Source organism: Mytilus trossulus, chromosome 10 (assembly GCF_036588685.1).
Source record: "Mytilus trossulus isolate FHL-02 chromosome 10, PNRI_Mtr1.1.1.hap1, whole genome shotgun sequence".
NCBI classification, from domain to species: domain Eukaryota; kingdom Metazoa; phylum Mollusca; class Bivalvia; order Mytilida; family Mytilidae; genus Mytilus; species Mytilus trossulus.
Window position 1 is genome coordinate 32396304 of NC_086382.1, and position 21297 is coordinate 32417600.

The 21297-nt window shown below is 47.3% G+C and overlaps 1 protein-coding gene across 1 annotated transcript in view; it reads left to right on the forward strand.

Moving 5' to 3' along the window:
- The window catches only part of LOC134687828 (mucin-2-like), a 58401-nt gene extending 44854 nt beyond the window's left edge, over positions 1-13547 (forward strand). Inside the window, exons 11-12 of the mRNA XM_063548287.1 lie at positions 11954-12078; positions 13542-13547. Coding sequence (XP_063404357.1) covers positions 11954-12078; positions 13542-13547 — 131 coding nt within the window. The remainder of the gene's footprint in view (positions 1-11953; positions 12079-13541) is intronic.
- Positions 13548-21297: the final 7750 nt, after the last annotated feature.

Here is a 21297-nt window from a genome sequence, read left to right on the forward strand (position 1 = left end):
CACCTCGCCTGTGACCAGCACCGAAGGAACAACCGTGTCTCAAACTTCAGGCACTACCGTTTCAAGCACCGAAGGTACAACTGTCTCACATACTACTGGAACTACAGCTGAGACAACGACAGGCATAATTGCAACTACCACCGCGCCTGTGACCAGCACCGAAGGAACAACCGTGTCTCAAACTTCTGGCACTACCGTTTCAAGCACCGAAGGTACAACTGTCTCACAGACTACTTGCACTACAGTCGATACAACAACAGGCACAATTCAAAGTACAACCTCGCCAGTGACCAGCACAGAAGGTACAACTGTGTCTCAGACTACTGGCACTACAGTATCAAGTACCGAAGGTACAACTGTCTCACAAACTACTGGAACTACAGTTGAGACAACGACAGGCACAATTGCAACTACCACCTCGCCTGTGACCAGCACCGAAGGAACAACCGTGTCTCAAACTTCTGGCACTACCGTTTCAAGCACCGAAGGTACAACTGTCTCACAGACTACTGGCACTACAGTCGATACAACAACAGGCACAATTCAAAGAACAACCTCGCCAGTGACCAGCACAGAAGGAACAACCGTGTCTCAGACTACTGGCACTACAGTATCAAGCACCGAAGGTACCACTGTGTCACAGACTACTGGAACTACAGCTGAGACAACGACAGGCACAATTGCAACTACCACCTCGCCTGTGACCAGCACCGAAGGAACAACCGTGTCTCAAACTTCTGGCACTACCGTTTCAAGCACCGAAGGAACAACTGTCTCACAGACTACTGGCACTACAGCTGAGACAACGACAGGCACAATTGCAACTACCACCGCGCCTGTGACCATCACCGAAGGAACAACCGTGTCTCAAACTTCTGGCACTACCGTTTCAAGCACCGAAGGTACAACTGTCTCACAGACTACTGGCACTACAGTCGATACAACAACAGGTACAATTCAAAGTACAACCTCGCCAGTGACCAGCACAGAAGGTACAACCGTGTCTCAGACTACTGGCACTACAGTATCAAGCACCGAAGGTACCACTGTCTCACAAACTACTGGAACTACAGCTGAGACAACGACAGGCACAATTGCAACTACCACCTCGCCTGTGACCAGCACCGAAGGAACAACCGTGTCTCAAACTTCTGGCACTACCGTTTCAAGCACCGAAGGTACAACTGTCTCACAGACTACTGGAACTACAGCTGCGACAACGACAGGCACAATTGCAACTACCACCGCGCCTGTGACCAGCACCGAAGGAACAACCGTGTCTCAAACTTCTGGCACTACCGTTTCAAGCACCGAAGGTACAACTGTCTCACAGACTACTGGCACTACAGTCGATACAACAACAGGCACAATTCAAAGTACAACCTCGCCAGTGACCAGCACAGAAGGTACAACCGTGTCTCAGACTACTGGCACTACAGTATCAAGTACCGAAGGTACAACTGTCTCACAAACTACTGGAACTACAGCTGAGACAACGACAGGCACAATTGCAACTACCACCTCGCCTGTGACCAGCACCAAAGGAACAACCGTGTCTCAAACTTCTGGCACTACCGTTTCAAGCACCGAAGGTACAACTGTCTCACAGACTACTGGCACTACAGTCGATACAACAACAGGCACAATTCAAAGTACAACCTCGCCAGTGACCAGCACAGAAGGAACAACCGTGTCTCAGACTACTGGCACAACAGTATCAAGCACCGAAGGTACCACTGAGTCACAGACTACTGGAACTACAGCTGAGACAACGACAGGCACAATTGCAACTACCACCTCGCCTGTGACCAGCACCGAAGGAACAACCGTGTCTCAAACTTCTGGCACTACCGTTTCAAGCACCGAAGGTACAACTGTCTCACAGACTACTGGAACTACAGCTGAGACAACGACAGGCACAATTGCAACTACCACCGCGCCTGTGACCAGCACCGAAGGAACAACCGTGTCTCAAACTTCTGGCACTACCGTTTCAAGCACCGAAGGTACAACTGTCTCACAGACTACTGGCACTACAGTCGATACAACAACAGGCACAATTGAAAGTACAACCTCGCCAGTGACCAGCACAGAAGGTACAACCGTGTCTCAGACTACTGGCACTACAGTATCAAGTACCGAAGGTACAACTGTCTCACAAACTACTGGAACTACAGCTGAGACAACGACAGGCACAATTGCAACTACCACCTCGCCTGTGACCAGCACCGAAGGAACAACCGTGTCTCAAACTTCTGGCACTACCGTTTCAAGCACCGAAGGTACAACTGTCTCACAGACTACTGGCACTACAGTCGATACAACAACAGGCACAATTCAAAGTACAACCTCGCCAGTGACCAGCACAGAAGGAACAACCGTGTCTCAGACTACTGGCACTACAGTATCAAGCACCGAAGGTACCACTGTGTCACAGACTACTGGAACTACAGCTGAGACAACGACAGGCACAATTGCAACTACCACCTCGCCTGTGACCAGCACCGAAGGAACAACCGTGTCTGAAACTTCTGGCACTACCGTTTCAAGCACCAAAGGAACAACTGTCTCACAGACTACTGGCACTACAGCTGAGACAACGACAGGCACAATTGCAACTACCACCGCGCCTCTGACCAGCACCGAAGGAACAACCGTGTCTCAAACTTCTGGCACTACCGTTTCAAGCACCGAAGGTACAACTGTCTCACAGATCACTGGCACTACAGTCGATACAACAACAGGCACAATTCAAAGTACAACCTCGCCAGTTACCAGCACAGAAGGTACAACCGTGTCTCAGACTACTGGCACTACAGTATCAAGCACCGAAGGTACCACTGTCTCACAAACTACTGGAACTACAGCTGAGACAACGACAGGCACAATTGCAACTACCACCTCGCCTGTTACCAGCACCGAAGGAACAACCGTGTCTCAAACTTCTGGCACTACCGTTTCAAGCACCGAAGGTACAACTGTCTCACAGACTACTGGAACTACAGCAGAGACAACGGCAGGCACAATTGCAACTACCACCGCGCCTGTGACCAGCACCAAAGGAACAACCGTGTCTCAAACTTCTGGCACTACCGTTTCAAGCACCGAAGGTACAACTGTCTCACAGACTACTGGCACTACAGTCGATACAACAACAGGCACAATTCAAAGTACAACCTCGCCAGTGACCAGCACAGAAGGTACAACCGTGTCTCAGACTACTGGCACTACAGTATCAAGTACCGAAGGTTCAACTGTCTCACAAACTACTGGAACTACAGCTGAGACAACGACAGGCATAATTGCAACTACCACCTCGCCTGTGACCAGCACCGAAGGAACAACCGTGTCTCAAACTTCTGGCACTACCGTTTCAAGCACCGAGAGTACAACTGTCTCACAGACTACTGGCACTACAGTCGATACAACAACAGGCACAATTCAAAGTACAACCTCGCCAGTGACCAGCACAGAAGGAACAACCGTGTCTCAGACTACTGGCACTACAACATCAAGCACCGAAGGTACCACTGTGTCACAGACTACTGGAACTACAGCTGAGACAACGACAGGCACAATTGCAACTACCACCTCGCCTGTGACCAGCACCGAAGGAACAACCGTGTCTCAAACTTCTGGCACTACCGTTTCAAGCACCGAAGGAACAACTGTCTCACAGACTACTGGCACTACAGCTGAGACAACGACAGGCACAATTGCAACTACCACCGCGCCTGTGACCAGCACCGAAGGAACAACCGTGTCTCAAACTTCTGGCACTACCGTTTCAAGCACCGAAGGTACAACTGTCTCACAGACTACTGGAACTACAGCTGAGACAACGACAGGCACAATTGCAACTACCACCTCGCCTGTGACCAGCACCGAACGAACAACCGTGTCTCAAACTTCTGGCACTACCGTTTCAAGCACCAAAGGTACAACTGTCTCACAGACTACTGGCACTACAGTCGATACAACAACAGGCACAATTCAAAGTACAACCTCGACAGTGACCAGCACAGAAGGAACAACCGTGTCTCAGACTACTGGCACTACAGCATCAATCACCGAAGGTACCACTGTGTCACAGACTACTGGAACTACAGCTGAGACAACGACAGGCACAATTGCAACTACCACCTCGCCTGTGACCAGCACCGAAGGAACAACCGTGTCTCAAACTTCTGGCACTACCGTTTCAAGCACCGAAGGTACAACTGTCTCACAGACTACTGGAACTACAGCTGAGACAACGACAGGCACAATTGGAACTACCACCGCGCCTGTGACCAGCACCGAAGGAACAACCGTGTCTCAAACTTCTGGCACTACCGTTTCAAGCACCGAAGGTACAACTGTCTCACAGACTACTGGAACTACAGCTGAGACAACGACAGGCACAATTGCAACTACCACCGCGCCTGTGACCAGCACCGAAGGAACAACCGTGTCTCAAACTTCTGGCACTACCGTTTCAAGCACCGAAGGTACAACTGTCTCACAGACTACTGGCACTACAGTCGATACAACAACAGGCACAATTCAAAGTACAACCTCGCCAGTGACCAGCACAGAAGGTACAACCGTGTCTCAGACTACTGGCACTACAGTATCAAGTACCGAAGGTACAACTGTCTCACAAACTACTGGAACTACAGCTGAGACAACGACAGGCACAATTGCAACTACCACCTCGCCTGTGACCAGCACCGAAGGAACAACCGTGTCTCAAACTTCTGGCACTACCGTTTCAAGCACCGAAGGTACAACTGTCTCACAGACTACTGGCACTACAGTCGATACAACAACAGGCACAATTCAAAGTACAACCTCGCCAGTGACCAGCACAGAAGGAACAACCGTGTCTCAGACTACTGGCACTACAGCATCAAGCACCGAAGGTACCACTGTGTCACAGACTACTGGAACTACAGCTGAGACAACGACAGGCACAATTGCAACTACCACCTCGCCTGTGACCAGCAACGAAGGAACAACCGTGTCTCAAACTTCTGGCACTACCGTTTCAAGCACCGAAGGAACAACTGTCTCACAGACTACTGGCACTACAGCTGAGACAACGACAGGCACAATTGCAACTACCACCGCGCCTGTGACCAGCACCGAAGGAACAACCGTGTCTCAAACTTCTGGCACTACCGTTTCAAGCACCGAAGGTACAACTGTCTCACAGACTACTGGAACTACAGCTGAGACAACGACAGGCACAATTGCAACTACCACCGCGCCTGTGACCAGCACCGAAGGAACAACCGTGTCTCAAACTTCTGACACTACCGTTTCAAGCACCGAAGGTACAACTGTCTCTCAGACTACTGGCACTACAGTCGATACAACAACAGGCACAATTCAAAGTACAACCTCGCCAGTGACCAGCACAGAAGGAACAACCGTGTCTCAGACTACTGGCACTACAGCATCAAGCACCGAAGGTACCACTGTGTCACAGACTACTGGAACTACAGCTGAGACAACGACAGGCACAATTGCAACTACCACCTCGCCTGTGACCAGCACCGAAGGAACAACCGTGTCTGAAACTTCTGGCACTACCGTTTCAAGCACCGAAGGAACAACTGTCTCACAGACTACTGGCACTACAGCTGAGACAACGACAGGCACAATTGCAACTACCACCGCGCCTCTGACCAGCACCGAAGGAACAACCGTGTCTCAAACTTCTGGCACTACCGTTTCAAGCACCGAAGGTACAACTGTCTCACAGATCACTGGCACTACAGTCGATACAACAACAGGCACAATTCAAAGTACAACCTCGCCAGTGACCAGCACAGAAGGAACAACCGTGTCTCAGACTACTGGCACTACAGCATCAAGCACCGAAGGTACCACTGTGTCACAGACTACTGGAACTACAGCTGAGACAACGACAGGCACAATTGCAACTACCACCTCGCCTGTGACCAGCACCGAAGGAACAACCGTGTCTCAAACTTCTGGCACTACCGTTTCAAGCACCGAAGGAACAACTGTCTCACAGACTACTGGCACTACAGCTGAGACAACGACAGGCACAATTGCAACTACCACCGCGCCTGTGACTAGCACCGAAGGAACAACCGTGTCTCAAACTTCTGGCACTACCGTTTCAAGCACCGAAGGTACAACTGTCTCACAGACTACTGGAACTACAGCTGAGACAACGACAGGCACAATTGCAACTACCACCTCGCCTGTGACCAGCACCGAAGGAACAACCGTGTCTCAAACATCTGGCACTACCGTTTCAAGCACCGAAGGTACAACTGTCTCACAGACTACTGGCACTACAGTCGATACAACAACAGGCACAATTCAAAGTACAACCTCGCCAGTGACCAGCACAGAAGGTACAACCGTGTCTCAGACTACTGGCACTACAGTATCAAGTACCGAAGGTACAACTGTCTCACAAACTACTGGAACTACAGCTGAGACAACGACAGGCACAATTGCAACTACCACCTCGCCTGTGACCAGCACCGAAGGAACAACCGTGTCTCAAACTTCTGGCACTACCGTTTCAAGCACCGAAGGTACAACTGTCTCACAGACTACTGGCACTACAGTCGATACAACAACAGGCACAATTCAAAGTACAACCTCGCCAGTGACCAGCACAGAAGGAACAACCGTGTCTCAGACTACTGGCACTACAGCATCAAGCACCGAAGGTACCACTGTGTCACAGACTACTGGAACTACAGCTGAGACAACGACAGGCACAATTGCAACTACCACCTCGCCTGTGACCAGCACCGAAGGAACAACCGTGTCTCAAACTTCTGGCACTACCGTTTCAAGCACCGAAGGAACAACTGTCTCACAGACTACTGGCACTACAGCTGAGACAACGACAGGCACAATTGCAACTACCACCGCGCCTGTGACCAGCACCGAAGGAACAACCGTGTCTCAAACTTCTGGCACTACCGTTTCAAGCACCGAAGGTACAACTGTCTCACAGACTACTGGAACTACAGCTGAGACAACGACAGGCACAATTGCAACTACCACCGCGCCTGTGACCAGCACCGAAGGAACAACCGTGTCTCAAACTTCTGACACTACCGTTTCAAGCACCGAAGGTACAACTGTCTCTCAGACTACTGGCACTACAGTCGATACAACAACAGGCACAATTCAAAGTACAACCTCGCCAGTGACCAGCACAGAAGGAACAACCGTGTCTCAGACTACTGGCACTACAGCATCAAGCACCGAAGGTACCACTGTGTCACAGACTACTGGAACTACAGCTGAGACAACGACAGGCACAATTGCAACTACCACCTCGCCTGTGACCAGCACCGAAGGAACAACCGTGTCTCAAACTTCTGGCACTACCGTTTCAAGCACCGAAGGAACAACTGTCTCACAGACTACTGGCACTACAGCTGAGACAACGACAGGCACAATTGCAACTACCACCGCGCCTGTGACCAGCACCGAAGGAACAACCGTGTCTCAAACTTCTGGCACTACCGTTTCAAGCACCGAAGGTACAACTGTCTCACAGACTACTGGAACTACAGCTGAGACAACGACAGGCACAATTGCAACTACCACCTCGCCTGTGACCAGCACCGAAGGAACAACCGTGTCTCAAACATCTGGCACTACCGTTTCAAGCACCGAAGGAACAACTGTCTCACAGACTACTGGCACTACAGCTGAGACAACGACAGGCACAATTGCAACTACCACCGCGCCTGTGACCAGCACCGAAGGAACAACCGTGTCTCAAACTTCTGGCACTACCGTTTCAAGCACCGAAGGTACAACTGTCTCACAGACTACTGGCACTACAGTCGATACAACAACAGGCACAATTCAAAGTACAACCTCGCCAGTGACCAGCACAGAAGGTACAACCGTGTCTCAGACTACTGGCACTACAGTATCAAGCACCGAAGGTACCACTGTCTCACAAACTACTGGAACTACAGCTGAGACAACGACAGGCACAATTGCAACTACCACCTCGCCTGTGACCAGCACCGAAGGAACAACCGTGTCTCAAACTTCTGGCTCTACCGTTTCAAGCACCGAAGGTACAACTGTCTCACAGACTACTGGAACTACAGCTGAGACAACAACAGGCACAATTGCAACTACCACCGCGCCTGTGACCAGCACCGAAGGAACAACCGTGTCTCAAACTTCTGGCACTAACGTTTCAAGCACCGAAGGTACAACTGTCTCACAGACTACTGGCACTACAGTCGATACAACAACAGGCACAATTCAAAGTACAACCTCGCCAGTGACCAGCACAGAAGGTACAACCGTGTCTCAGACTACTGGCACTACAGTATCAAGTACCGAAGGTACAACTGTCTCACAAACTACTGGAACTACAGCTGAGACAACGACAGGCACAATTGCAACTACCACCTCGCCTGTGACCAGCACCGAAGGAACAACCGTGTCTCAAACTTCTGGCACTACCGTTTCAAGCACCGAAGGTACAACTGTCTCACAGACTACTGGCACTACAGTCGATACAACAACAGGCATAATTCAAAGTACAACCTCGCCAGTGACCAGCACAGAAGGAACAACCGTGTCTCAGACTACTGGCACTACAGTATCAAGCACCGAAGGTACCACTGTCTCACAAACTACTGGAACTACAGCTGAGACAACGATAGGCACAATTGCAACTACCACCTCGCCTGTGACCAGCACCGAAGGAACAACCGTGTCTCAAACTTCTGGCACTACCGTTTCAAGCACCGAAGGAACAACTGTCTCACAGACTACTGGCACTACAGCTGAGACAACAACAGGCACAATTCAAAGTACAACCTCGCCAGTGACCAGCACAGAAGGTACAACCGTGTCTCAGACTACTGGCACTACAGTATCAAGCACCGAAGGTACCATTGTCTCACAAACTACTGGAACTACAGCTGAGACAACGACAGGCACAATTGCAACTACCACCTCGCCTGTGACCAGCACCGAGGGAACAACCGTGTCTCAAACTTCTGGCACTACCGTTTCAAGCACCGAAGGTACAACTGTCTCACAGACTACTGGCACTACAGTCGATACAACAACAGGCACAATTCAAAGTACAACCTCGCCAGTGACCAGCACAGAAGGTACAACCGTGTCTCAGACTACTGGCACTACAGTATCAAGCACCGAAGGTACCACTGTCTCACAAACTACTGGAACTACAGCTGAGACAACGACAGGCACAATTGCAACTACCACCTCGCCTGTGACCAGCACCGAAGGAACAACCGTGTCTCAAACTTCTGGCACTACCGTTTCAAGCACCGAAGGTACAACTGTCTCACAGACTACTGGAAATACAGCTGAGACAACGACAGGCACAATTGCAACTACCACCGCGCCTGTGACCAGCACCGAAGGATCAACCGTGTCTCAAACTTCTGGCACTACCGTTTCAAGCACCGAAGGTACAACTGTCTCACAGACTACTGGCACTACAGTCGATACAACGACAGGCACAATTCAAATTACAACCTCGCCAGTGACCAGCACAGAAGGTACAACCGTGTCTCAGACTACTGGCACTACAGTATCAAGCACCGAAGGAACCGCTGTCTCACAGACTACTGGAACTACAGCTGAGACAACGACCGGCACTATTGCAACTACCACCTCGCCTGTGACCAGCACCGAAGGTACAAATGTGTCTCAAATTTCTGGCACTACAGTTTTTAGCACCGAAATTACAACTGTCTCAAACATAACTGGTTCTACAGTCGATACAACACAAATCAAAATGTAAAGTTCATACTTTTTTATCATCAATTAATAGATGGTTTAGGCGTTGAAGGTGTTGAAAAAAACAAAAAGATAATTTTCTATTTCAAATCAATTTCAGTTTCACTTAACCTTGTCCCATCGTGAGACTTCTGTCTATACGTTATGCTCATTCAAAACTAGTTCATCTCAAAGTTATAAAATCATGATAAGTTAATTTTGAAAAATTTGTATATGATTTAATTTGCACATTAAGGAATACGTTGGTATGATTGGTCTAGAGTACTTCCGGTAATTGTTTTTGACGTTGTTTAATTTGTCGATAGACCACGTTGCTTGAACATTTTTTTGTAATCAATGTTAACACGATGGTGACGATAATAACACAATTCAGCTCGATGTTGAAAAACGATTTTTTTAACTTCGCGTTAAATTTTTAAATCAAAAATAAACTAAAACATTAACTTAAATTATAATATGAGTTTTTGTAGCAAATTTATGGAGTACATTTTTTTGCGTAAAGCAACAAATATATTCACGCGCCAGGCCAATTCAATGACACAAATATTCAATTTACGTTTAAAGCCCCGGTCACAACAGATCGTACGATTTTTTGTCGTGGAGGATCTATAAAATAGTTGTCATGGGACTGTCGTGCAAAATGTCAAAAATATATTTCGAGTGGTCACATCAGCTACGACATGTCCACGATGGTTCCACGATGGGTACACGACAGATAAAAATGTAATTGTACTGTCGTGGGTTTGTCATTTGTCGGCTTGCGGCAGTCGTATGACAATCACGAGTTTTTTGGGGCTTTTTTCAGGTTTTCATGACATGGGATGCGCGTGTCACTGTCGTGCCACTTTCGTATGACTGTCTTACAACTGTCGCACAACAGTCGTGGGTCACTCGCACGTTTGACTCCGGGTCTACTAGTATATATAAAAGGCCCGATTTATTGCAAGCTATTTGCCGTTTGCTTTCAATATAGTTAAGTGTCATTATAAGTTCGGTCAAGGTAAACGACGTATTATTCGTATTATTTTTTTGTTATAATTGTTCAGCGAAATTAAACCAGGATGCTCCCGAAAAGAAAAATAAATGGATGATATTTTGTTCTTGTTGGAGTCCGGCAATGCGCATTTTCAGCAGGGCCAAACGTAATCGTTCTTGTGGAATAGACATCCTCTTTAAACGGCAGACGCGGTATGTTTTCCAAACATTTATTCACGCCGAATTATATTCTTCTAAATAAAAAGAAAATATGTTGCACGACGAACGTACCACTGTCGTACGACAGACCATCAATGTTGTGCGAGCATCGTACGAAATTTGGTATTCGTGAGACAATCGTGCGACTGTATCACGAATCTATTGCGACAGTCGTCAGATTGTCGTACGATTGTTTTTATCTAAAAAATGTTTATGTTGGTACCCACGACAATGTGTTTATCGCACAACAGTCGCACGATTGTGGTGAGACACTTTCACGACAGCTACTAGAGAGTGACACGACAAAAAATCGCAGAACAAAAAAGGTGCCTGCCAATTTTTGGCCTACGACACAGGACAGCGCCACGATGTTCGAAATACCGTGCGACTGTCGCATGACGATCACAGATGACCCGCGATTTGACCAAGTTTCTTGTCGTGGCGCTGTTTAGATGTGTTGTGGGTACGTTGTGACCAGGACAACTTTAGAGAGGTAACGAGTATGGGGAAAAATCCTTATCTCGAATTTTAAGGAATTATAAAGATTTAACGACTTGAATGATCCGGATCAAGTCAATCACAAACATATCATAAAATTCGGAATTTTAGTTGTTTGTGAGTGAATTGGCAAAGTTATTACACCAATAAATCCTTTACAAAGGCGTTTATTTCTAAAATGAAACAATTGGGAGTTTAATATGAAAGAATACAAAGACCACGATCTTTAAAGGTATTGTTTTTATATCGAAGTAAGTGTTTCTGCATTATCACACTTTTTTGGTCATTAATGCCCTTCAACTTCGTACTTTAATCGGGATGTTGAACACGTTTGATTCGAGCGTCACTGAAGAGTCTCCTTTCAAAACGAAAACCGCGTCTAGTGTAAACAACTTTAATCAAAGTATCTTTGATGAGTTTATCATATAAATACATGTCTGATTTAACTTACGAATAAACCTGCTTTTTATAGGTTCAGTAGAAAGTACCATCACGCCAGTTATCAGCACAGAAGATACAGCCATCTCTCAGACTACTAGTACTTCGTCTGAGCCAACGACAGGCACAATCGTAACAACAACCTCGCCAGTGACAAGCGTAGAAGGTACAACTGTGTCCCAAACACATTTTACAATAGTGATCATATCATTCTTATTTTATTATTGGAATTTTCGTTTTGCTTTTTATATCATTTAATCTGTTTGTATTTGCTTTAATAAATAAATTAATTAGTCAATCAATCCATCAATCGATCACTCAATCTATTAATCGTAAAATAGGCCAATAAATTTGTGAAAGTAAAAAAAAAAAAAAAATGTATTGATGTGTAAAGTCATCAAAGGTCCGCCAGATAAAACTCTGGCGTCTTTCGCTATGGTTTTCCATAACTATATATTACAAATTAAGGTGGTACCCAACACTTAAACTAAAATTAATTTGGCTCGTTTAATTTTCTTAAAATTTTGACAAAGTATTTACTTTGACCCTTTGACAAAAATATAAAAATTTTAAAAATTTTGAACCAACCGTTTTATCAGAAAAATTACACTGGTTATATAGCAGTTTGACAAACACTCATTTTGATCATTGAGAAGCTTAATATCCCTTTTACAACACAACGTAATTAAAACGTTTAGCTGATTTTACAGAGTTATCTCCCTGTAGTGTTAGGTACCACCTTAAACTAGAGTTAAATCTAACATTGGTCAACAATAAAACTTTTTGTCAGATATTGCTGTTCATTCGACACAAGTTAATCTTTTAGTACTGAAACGAAGAAAGTGAATTCTTTACGAGTTAAGGTAGCACAATACAAAGATTTTTTTACTTCCAATCACTAACCTTTAATGTACTGTAACTTTCTTATGAATGCATAGAAAATAATAAAAGAGGTATATATATATAGAGAAAGATAAAAGATAAATCTTTTAAACGGTTGCAATATTTTTATTATGCACTCATTATGTAATCAATTATTATGTAATTAGTGGCAAAATCTGGGTCAGTTCACTTGAATGAATTTAGCTCTATCATCTCTTTAACTATACAAACAAATTAAATCTTAAACAACACATCATGGGCTTCAAAAGGGTGTCTCAAGTTGTCCTTATGGTATTCCATTCTCTCATAAATCTCTAATTAGTGTAAACATCTTAACCACATAAAAGAAGAAAATGTTTGATTAGGTGTACAATTTGTTCTATACATTCTATCAGAAATCTGAGACACCCTTTCTTAGATAATGACCATAGGAACAACATATAATAAAATCAACCCTCTAGGGATACCTATGCAGAAGCTAATTCATTTGACAGTGGAAAGTTGGTGAAAAATATTTTAGACGCAGTTAACATTATAATTGGTTACATAATTGTTGCACAATACTAACATTGCATTAATTTGAAAGAGTAATCTGTTAGATACTAAACTACCACTTTTATAAATTTTCAAGCATTATTAAAAAAGCATTTTAAAACTTGGGAGTTGGAGTCATAAATTTATTGTATTGTGCTACCTTAAATACATTTTTGTTTAAACTTACAAAAATCTGTTTTTTGTAGGCTTAGTTGCAAGTACCTCGCCACCAGTGACCAGCACAGAAGGAACAACCGTCTCTCAGACAACTGGTACTACAGCTGAGACAACAACAGGCACAATTGCAACTACCACATCGCCAGTGACCAGCACAGAAGTTACCACCGTGTCTCAGACTACTGGCACTACAGTATCAAGCACCGAAGGTACCACTGTATCACAGACTACTGGAACTACAGTTGAGACAACGATAGGCACAATTGCAACAACCACCTCACCTGTGACCAGCACCGAAGGTACAACCGTGTCTCAAACTGCTGGCACTACAGTTTCAAGCACCGAAGGTACAACTGTCTCACAGACTACTGGCACTATAGTCGATACAACAACAGGCACAATTCAAAGTACAACCTCGCCAGTGACCAGCACAGAAGGTACAACCGTGTCTCAGACTACTGGCACTACAGTATCAAGCACCGAAGGTACCACTGTCTCACAGACTACTGGAACTACAGCTGAGACAACGACAGGCACAATTGCAACTACCACCTCGCCTGTGACCAGCACCGAAGGTACAACCGTGTCTCCAACTTCTGGCACTACAGTTTCAAGCACCGAAGGTACAACTGTCTCACAGACTACTGGCACTACAGTCGATACAACAACAGGCACAATTCAAAGTACAACCTCGCCAGTGACCAGCACAGAAGGTACAACCGTGTCTCAGACTACTGGCACTACAGTATCAAGCACCGAAGGTACCACTGTCTCACAGACTACTGGAACTACAGCTGAGACAACGACAGGCACAATTGCAACTACCACCTCGCCTGTGACCAGCACCGAAGGTACAACCGTGTCTCAAACTTCTGGCACTACAGTTTCAAGCACCGAAGGTACAACTGTCTCACAGACTACTGGCACTACAGTCGATACAACAACAGGCACAATTCAAAGTACAACCTCGCCAGTGACCAGCACAGAAGGTACAACCGTGTCTCAGACTACTGGCACTACAGTATCAAGCACCGAAGGTACCACTGTCTCACAGACTACTGGATCTACAGCTGAGACAACGACAGGCACAATTGCAACTACCACCTCGCCTGTGACCAGCACCGAAGGTACAACCGTGTCTCAAACTTCTGGCACTACAGTTTCAAGCACCGAAGGTACAACTGTCTCACAGACTACTGGAACTACAGCTGAGACAACGACAGGCACAATTGCAACTACCACCTCGCCTGTGACCAGCACCGAAGGTACAACCGTGTCTCAAACTTCTGGCACTACAGTTTCAAGCACCGAAGGTACAACTGTCTCACAGACTACTGGCACTACAGTCGATACAACAACAGGCACAATTCAAAGTACAACCTCGCCAGTGACCAGCACCGAAGGATCAACCGTGTCTCAGACTACTGGCACTACAGTATCAAGCACCGAAGGTACCACTGTCTCACAGACTACTGGAACTACAGCTGAGACAACGACAGGCACAATTGCAACTACCACCTCGCCTGTGACCAGCACCGAAGGTACAACCGTGTCTCAAACTTCTGGCACTACAGTTTCAAGCACCGAAGGTACAACTGTCTCACAGACTACTGGTATTACAGTCGATACAACAACAGGCACAATTCAAAGTACAACCTCGCCAGTGACCAGCACAGAAGGTACAACCGTGTCTCAGACTACTGGCACTACAGTATCAAGCACCGAAGGTACCACTGTCTCACAGACTACTGGAACTACAGCTGAGACAACGACAGGCACAATTGCAACTACCACCTCGCCCGTGACCAGCACCGAAGGTACAACCGTGTCTCAAACTTCTGGCACTACAGTTTCAAGCACCGAAGGTACAACTGTCTCACAGACTACTGGCACTACAGTCGATACAACAACAGGCACAATTCAAAGTACAACCTCGCCAGTGACCAGCACAGAAGGTACAACCGTGTCTCAGACTACTGGCACTACAGTATCAAGCACCGAAGGTACCACTGTCTCACAGACTACTGGAACTACAGCTGAGACAACGACAGGCACAATTGCAACTACCACCTCGCCTGTGACCAGCACCGAAGGTACAACCGTGTCTCAAACTTCTGGCACTACAGTTTCAAGCACCGAAGGTACAACTGTCTCACAGACTACTGGCACTACAGTCGATACAACAACAGGCACAATTCAAAGTACAATCTCGCCAGTGACCAGCACAGAAGGTACAACCGTGTCTCAGACTATTGGCACTACAGTATCAAGCACCGAAGGTACCACTGTCTCACAGACTACTGGAACTACAGCTGAGACAACGACAGGCACAATTGCAACTACCACCTCGCCTGTGACCAGCACCGAAGGTACAACCGTGTCTCAAACTTCTGGCACTACAGTTTCAAGCACCGAAGGTACAACTGTCTCACAGACTACTGGCACTACAGTCGATACAACAACAGGCACAATTCAAAGTACAACCTCGCCAGTGACCAGCACAGAAGGTACAACCGTGTCTCAGACTACTGGCACTACAGTATCAAGCACCGGAGGTACCACTGTCTCACAGACTACTGGAATTACAGCTGAGACAACGACAGGCACAATTGCAACTACCACCTCGCCTATGACCAGCACCGAAGGTACAACCGTGTCTCAAACTTCTGGCACTACAGTTTCAAGCACCGAAGGTACAACTGTCTCACAGACTACTGGCACTACAGTCGATACAACAACAGGCACAATTCAAAGTACAACCTCGCCAGTGACCAGCACAGAAGGTACAACCGTGTCTCAGACTACTGGCACTACAGTATCAAGCACCGAAGGTACCACTGTCTCACAGACTACTGGAACTACAGCTGAGACAACGACAGGCACCATTGCAACTACCACCTCGCCTGTGACCAGCACCGAAGGTACAACCGTGTCTCAAACTTCTGGCACTACAGTTTCAAGCACCGAAGGTACAACTGTCTCACAGACTACTGGCACTACAGTCGATACAACAACAGGCACAATTCAAAGTACAACCTCGCCAGTGACCAGCACAGAAGGTACAACCGTGTCTCAGACTACTGGCACTACAGTATCAAGCACCGAAGGTACCACTGTCTCACAGACTACTGGAACTACAGCTGAGACAACGACAGGCACAATTGCAACTACCACCTCGCCTGTGACCAGCACCGAAGGTACAACCGTGTCTCAAACTTCTGGCACTACAGTTTCAAGCACCGAAGGTACAACTGTCTCACAGACTACTGGCACTACAGTCGATACAACAACAGGCACAATTCAAAGTACAACCTCGCCAGTGACCAGCACAGAAGGTACAACCGTGTCTCAGACTACTGGCACTACAGTATCAAGCACCGAAGGTACCACTGTCTCACAGACTACTGGAACTACAGCTGAGACAACGACAGGCACAATTGCAACTACCACCTCGCCTGTGACCAGCACCGAAGGTACAACCGTGTCTCAAACTTCTGGCACTACAGTTTCAAGCACCGAAGGTACAACTGTCTCACAGACTACTGGCACTACAGTCGATACAACAACAGGCACAATTCAAAGTACAACCTCGCCAGTGACCAGCACAGAAGGTACAACCGTGTCTCAGACTACTGGCACTACAGTATCAAGCACCGAAGGTACCACTGTCTCACAGACTACTGGAACTACAGCTGAGACAACGACAGGCACAATTGCAACTACCACCTCGCCTGTGACCAGCACCGAAGGTACAACCGTGTCTCAAACTTCTGGCACTACAGTTTCAAGCACCGAAGGTACAACTGTCTCACAGACTACTGGCACTACAGTCGATACAACAACAGGCACAATTCAAAGTACAACCTCGCCAGTGACCAGCACAGAAGGTACAACCGTGTCTCAGACTACTGGCACTACAGTATCAAGCACCGAAGGTACCACTGTCTCACAGACTACTGGAACTACAGCTGAGACAACGACAGGCACAATTGCAACTACCACCTCGCCTGTGACCAGCACCGAAGGTACAACCGTGTCTCAAACTTCTGGCACTACAGTTTCAAGCACCGAAGGTACAACTGTCTCACAGACTACTGGCACTACAGTCGATACAACAACAGGCACAATTCAAAGTACAACCTCGCCAGTGACCAGCACAGAAGGTACAACCGTGTCCCAGACTACTGGCACTACAGTATCAAGCACCGAAGGTACCACTGTCTCACAGACAACTGGAACTACACCTGAGACAACAACAGGCACAATTGCAACTACCACCTCGCCTGTGACCAGCACCGAAGGTACAACCGTGTCTCAAACTTCTGGCACTACAGTTTCAAGCACCGAAGGTACAACTGTGTCACAGACTACTGGCACTACAGTCGATACAACAACAGGCACAATTCAAAGTACAACCTCGCCAGTGACCAACACAGAAGGTACAACCGTGTCTCAGACTACTGGCACTACAGTATCAAGCACCGAAGGTACCACTGTCTCACAGACTACTGGAACTACAGCTGAGACAACGACAGGCACAATTGCAACTACCACCTCGCCTGTGACCAGCACCGAAGGTACAACCGTGTCTCAAACTTCTGGCACTCTAGTTTCAAGCACCGAAGGTACAACTGTCTCACAGACTACTGGCACTACAGTCGATACAACAACAGGCACAATTCAAAGTACAACCTCGCCAGTGACCAGCACAGAAGGTACAACCGTGTCTCAGACTACTGGCACTACAGTATCAAGCACCGAAGGTACCACTGTCTCACAGACTACTGGAACTACAGCTGAGACAACGACAGGCACAATTGCAACTACCACCTCGCCTGTGACCAGCACCGAAGGTACAACCGTGTCTCAAACTTCTGGCACTACAGTTTCAAGCACCGAAGGTACAACTGTTTCACAGACTACTGGCACTACAGTCGATACAACAACAGGCACAATTCAAAGTACAACCTCGCCAGTGACCAGCACAGAAGGTACAACCGTGTCTCAGACTACTGGCACTACAGTATCAAGCACCGAAGGTACCACTGTCTCACAGACTACTGGAACTACAGCTGAGACAACGACAGGCACAATTGCAACTACCACCTCGCCTGTGACCAGCACCGAAGGTACAACCGTGTCTCAAACTTCTGGCACTACAGTTTCAAGCACCGAAGGTACAACTGTCTCACAGACTACTGGCACTACAGTCGATACAACAACAGGCACAATTCAAAGTACAACCTCGCCAGTGACCAGCACAGAAGGTACAACCGTGTCTCAGACTACTGGCACTACAGTATCAAGCACCGAAGGTACCACTGTCTCACAGACTACTGGAACTACAGCTGAGACAACGACAGGCACAATTGCAACTACCACCTCGCCTGTGACCAGCACCGAAGGTACAACCGTGTCTCAAACTTCTGGCACTACAGTTTCAAGCACCGAAGGTACAACTGTCTCACAGACTACTGGCACTACAGTCGATACAACAACAGGCACAATTCAAAGTACAACCTCGCCAGTGACCAGCACAGAAGGTACAACCGTGTCTCAGACTACTGGCACTACAGTATCAAGCACCGAAGGTACCACTGTCTCACAGACTACTGGAACTACAGCTGAGACAACGACAGGCACAATTGCAACTACCACCTCGCCTGTGACCAGCACCGAAGGTACAACCGTGTCTCAAACTTCTGGCACTACAGTTTCAAGCACCGAAGGTACAACTGTCTCACAGACTACTGGCACTACAGTCGATACAACAACAGGCACAATTCAAAGTACAACCTCGCCAGTGACCAGCACAGAAGGTACAACCGTGTCTCAGACTACTGGCACTACAGTATCAAGCACCGAAGGTACCACTGTCTCACAGACTACTGGAACTACAGCTGAGACAACGACAGGCACAATTGCAACTACCACCTCGCCTGTGACCAGCACCGAAGGTACAACCGTGTCTCAAACTTCTGGCACTACAGTTTCAAGCACCGAAGGTACAACTGTCTCACAGACTACTGGTACTACAGTCGATACAACAACAGGCACAATTCAAAGTACAACCTCGCCAGTGACCAGCACAGAAGGTACAACCGTGTCTCAGACTACTGGCACTACAGTATCAAGCACCGAAGGTACCACTGTCTCACAGACTACTGGAACTACAGCTGAGACAACGACAGGCACAATTGCAACTACCACCTCGCCTGTGACCAGCACCGAAGGTACAACCGTGTCTCAAACTTCTGGCACTACAGTTTCAAGCACCGAAGGTACAACTGTTTCACAGACTACTGGCACTACAGTCGATACAACAACAGGCACAATTCAAAGTACAACCTCGCCAGTGACCAGCACAGAAGGTACAACCGTGTCTCAGACTACTGGCACTACAGTATCAAGCACCGAAGGTACCACTGTCTCACAGACTACTGGAATTACAGCTGAGACAACGACAGGCACAATTGCAACTACCACCTCGCCTGTGACCAGCACCGAAGGTACAACCGTGTCTCAAACTTCTGGCACTACAGTTTCAAGCACCGAAGGTACAACTGTCTCACAGACTACTGGCACTACAGTCGATACAACAACAGGCACAATTCAAAGTACAACCTCGCCAGTGACCAGCACAGAAGGTACAACCGTGTCTCAGACTACTGGCACTACAGTATCAAGCACCGAAGGTACCACTGTCTCACAGACTACTGGAACTACAGCTGAGACAACGACAGGCACAATTGCAACTACCACCTCGCCTGTGACCAGCACCGAAGGTACAACCGTGTCTCAAACTTCTGGCACTACAGTTTCAAGCACCGAAGGTACAACTGTCTCACAGACTACTGGCACTACAGTCGATACAACAACAGGCACAATTCAAAGTACAACCTCGCCAGTGACCAGCACAGAAGGTACAACCGTGTCTCAGACTACTGGCACTACAGTATCAAGCACCGAAGGTACCACTGTCTCACAGACTACTGGAACTACAGCTGAGACAACGACAGGCACAATTGCAACTACCACCTCGCCTGTGACCAGCACCGAAGGTACAACCGTGTCTCAAACTTCTGGCACTACAGTTTCAAGTACCGAAGGTACAACTGTCTCACAGACTACTGGCACTACAGTCGATACAACAACAGGCACAATTCAAAGTACAACCTCGCCAGTGACCAGCACAGAAGGTACAACCGTGTCTCAGACTACTGGCACTACAGTATCAAGCACCGAAGGTACCACTGTCTCACAGACTACTGGAACTACAGCTGAGACAACGACAGGCACAATTGCAACTACCACCTCGCCTGTGACCAGCACCGAAGGTACAACCGTGTCTCAAACTTCTGGCACTACAGTTTCAAGCACCGAAGGTACAACTGTCTCACAGACTACTGGCACTACAGTCGATACAACAACAGGCACAATTCAAAGTACAACCTCGCCAGTGACCAGCACAGAAGGTACAACCGTGTCTCAGACTACTGGCACTAAAGTATCAAGCACCGAAGGTACCACTGTCTCACAGACTACTGGAACTACAGCTGAGACAACGACAGGCACAATTGCAACTACCACCTCGCCTGTGACCAGCACCGAAGGTACAACCGTGTCTCAAACTTCTGGCACTACAGTTTCAAGCACCGAAGGTACAACTGTCTCACAGACTACTGGCACTACAGTCGATACAACAACAGGCACAATTCAAAGTACAACCTCGCCAGTGACCAGCACAGAAGGTACAACCGTGTCTCAGACTACTGGCACTACAGT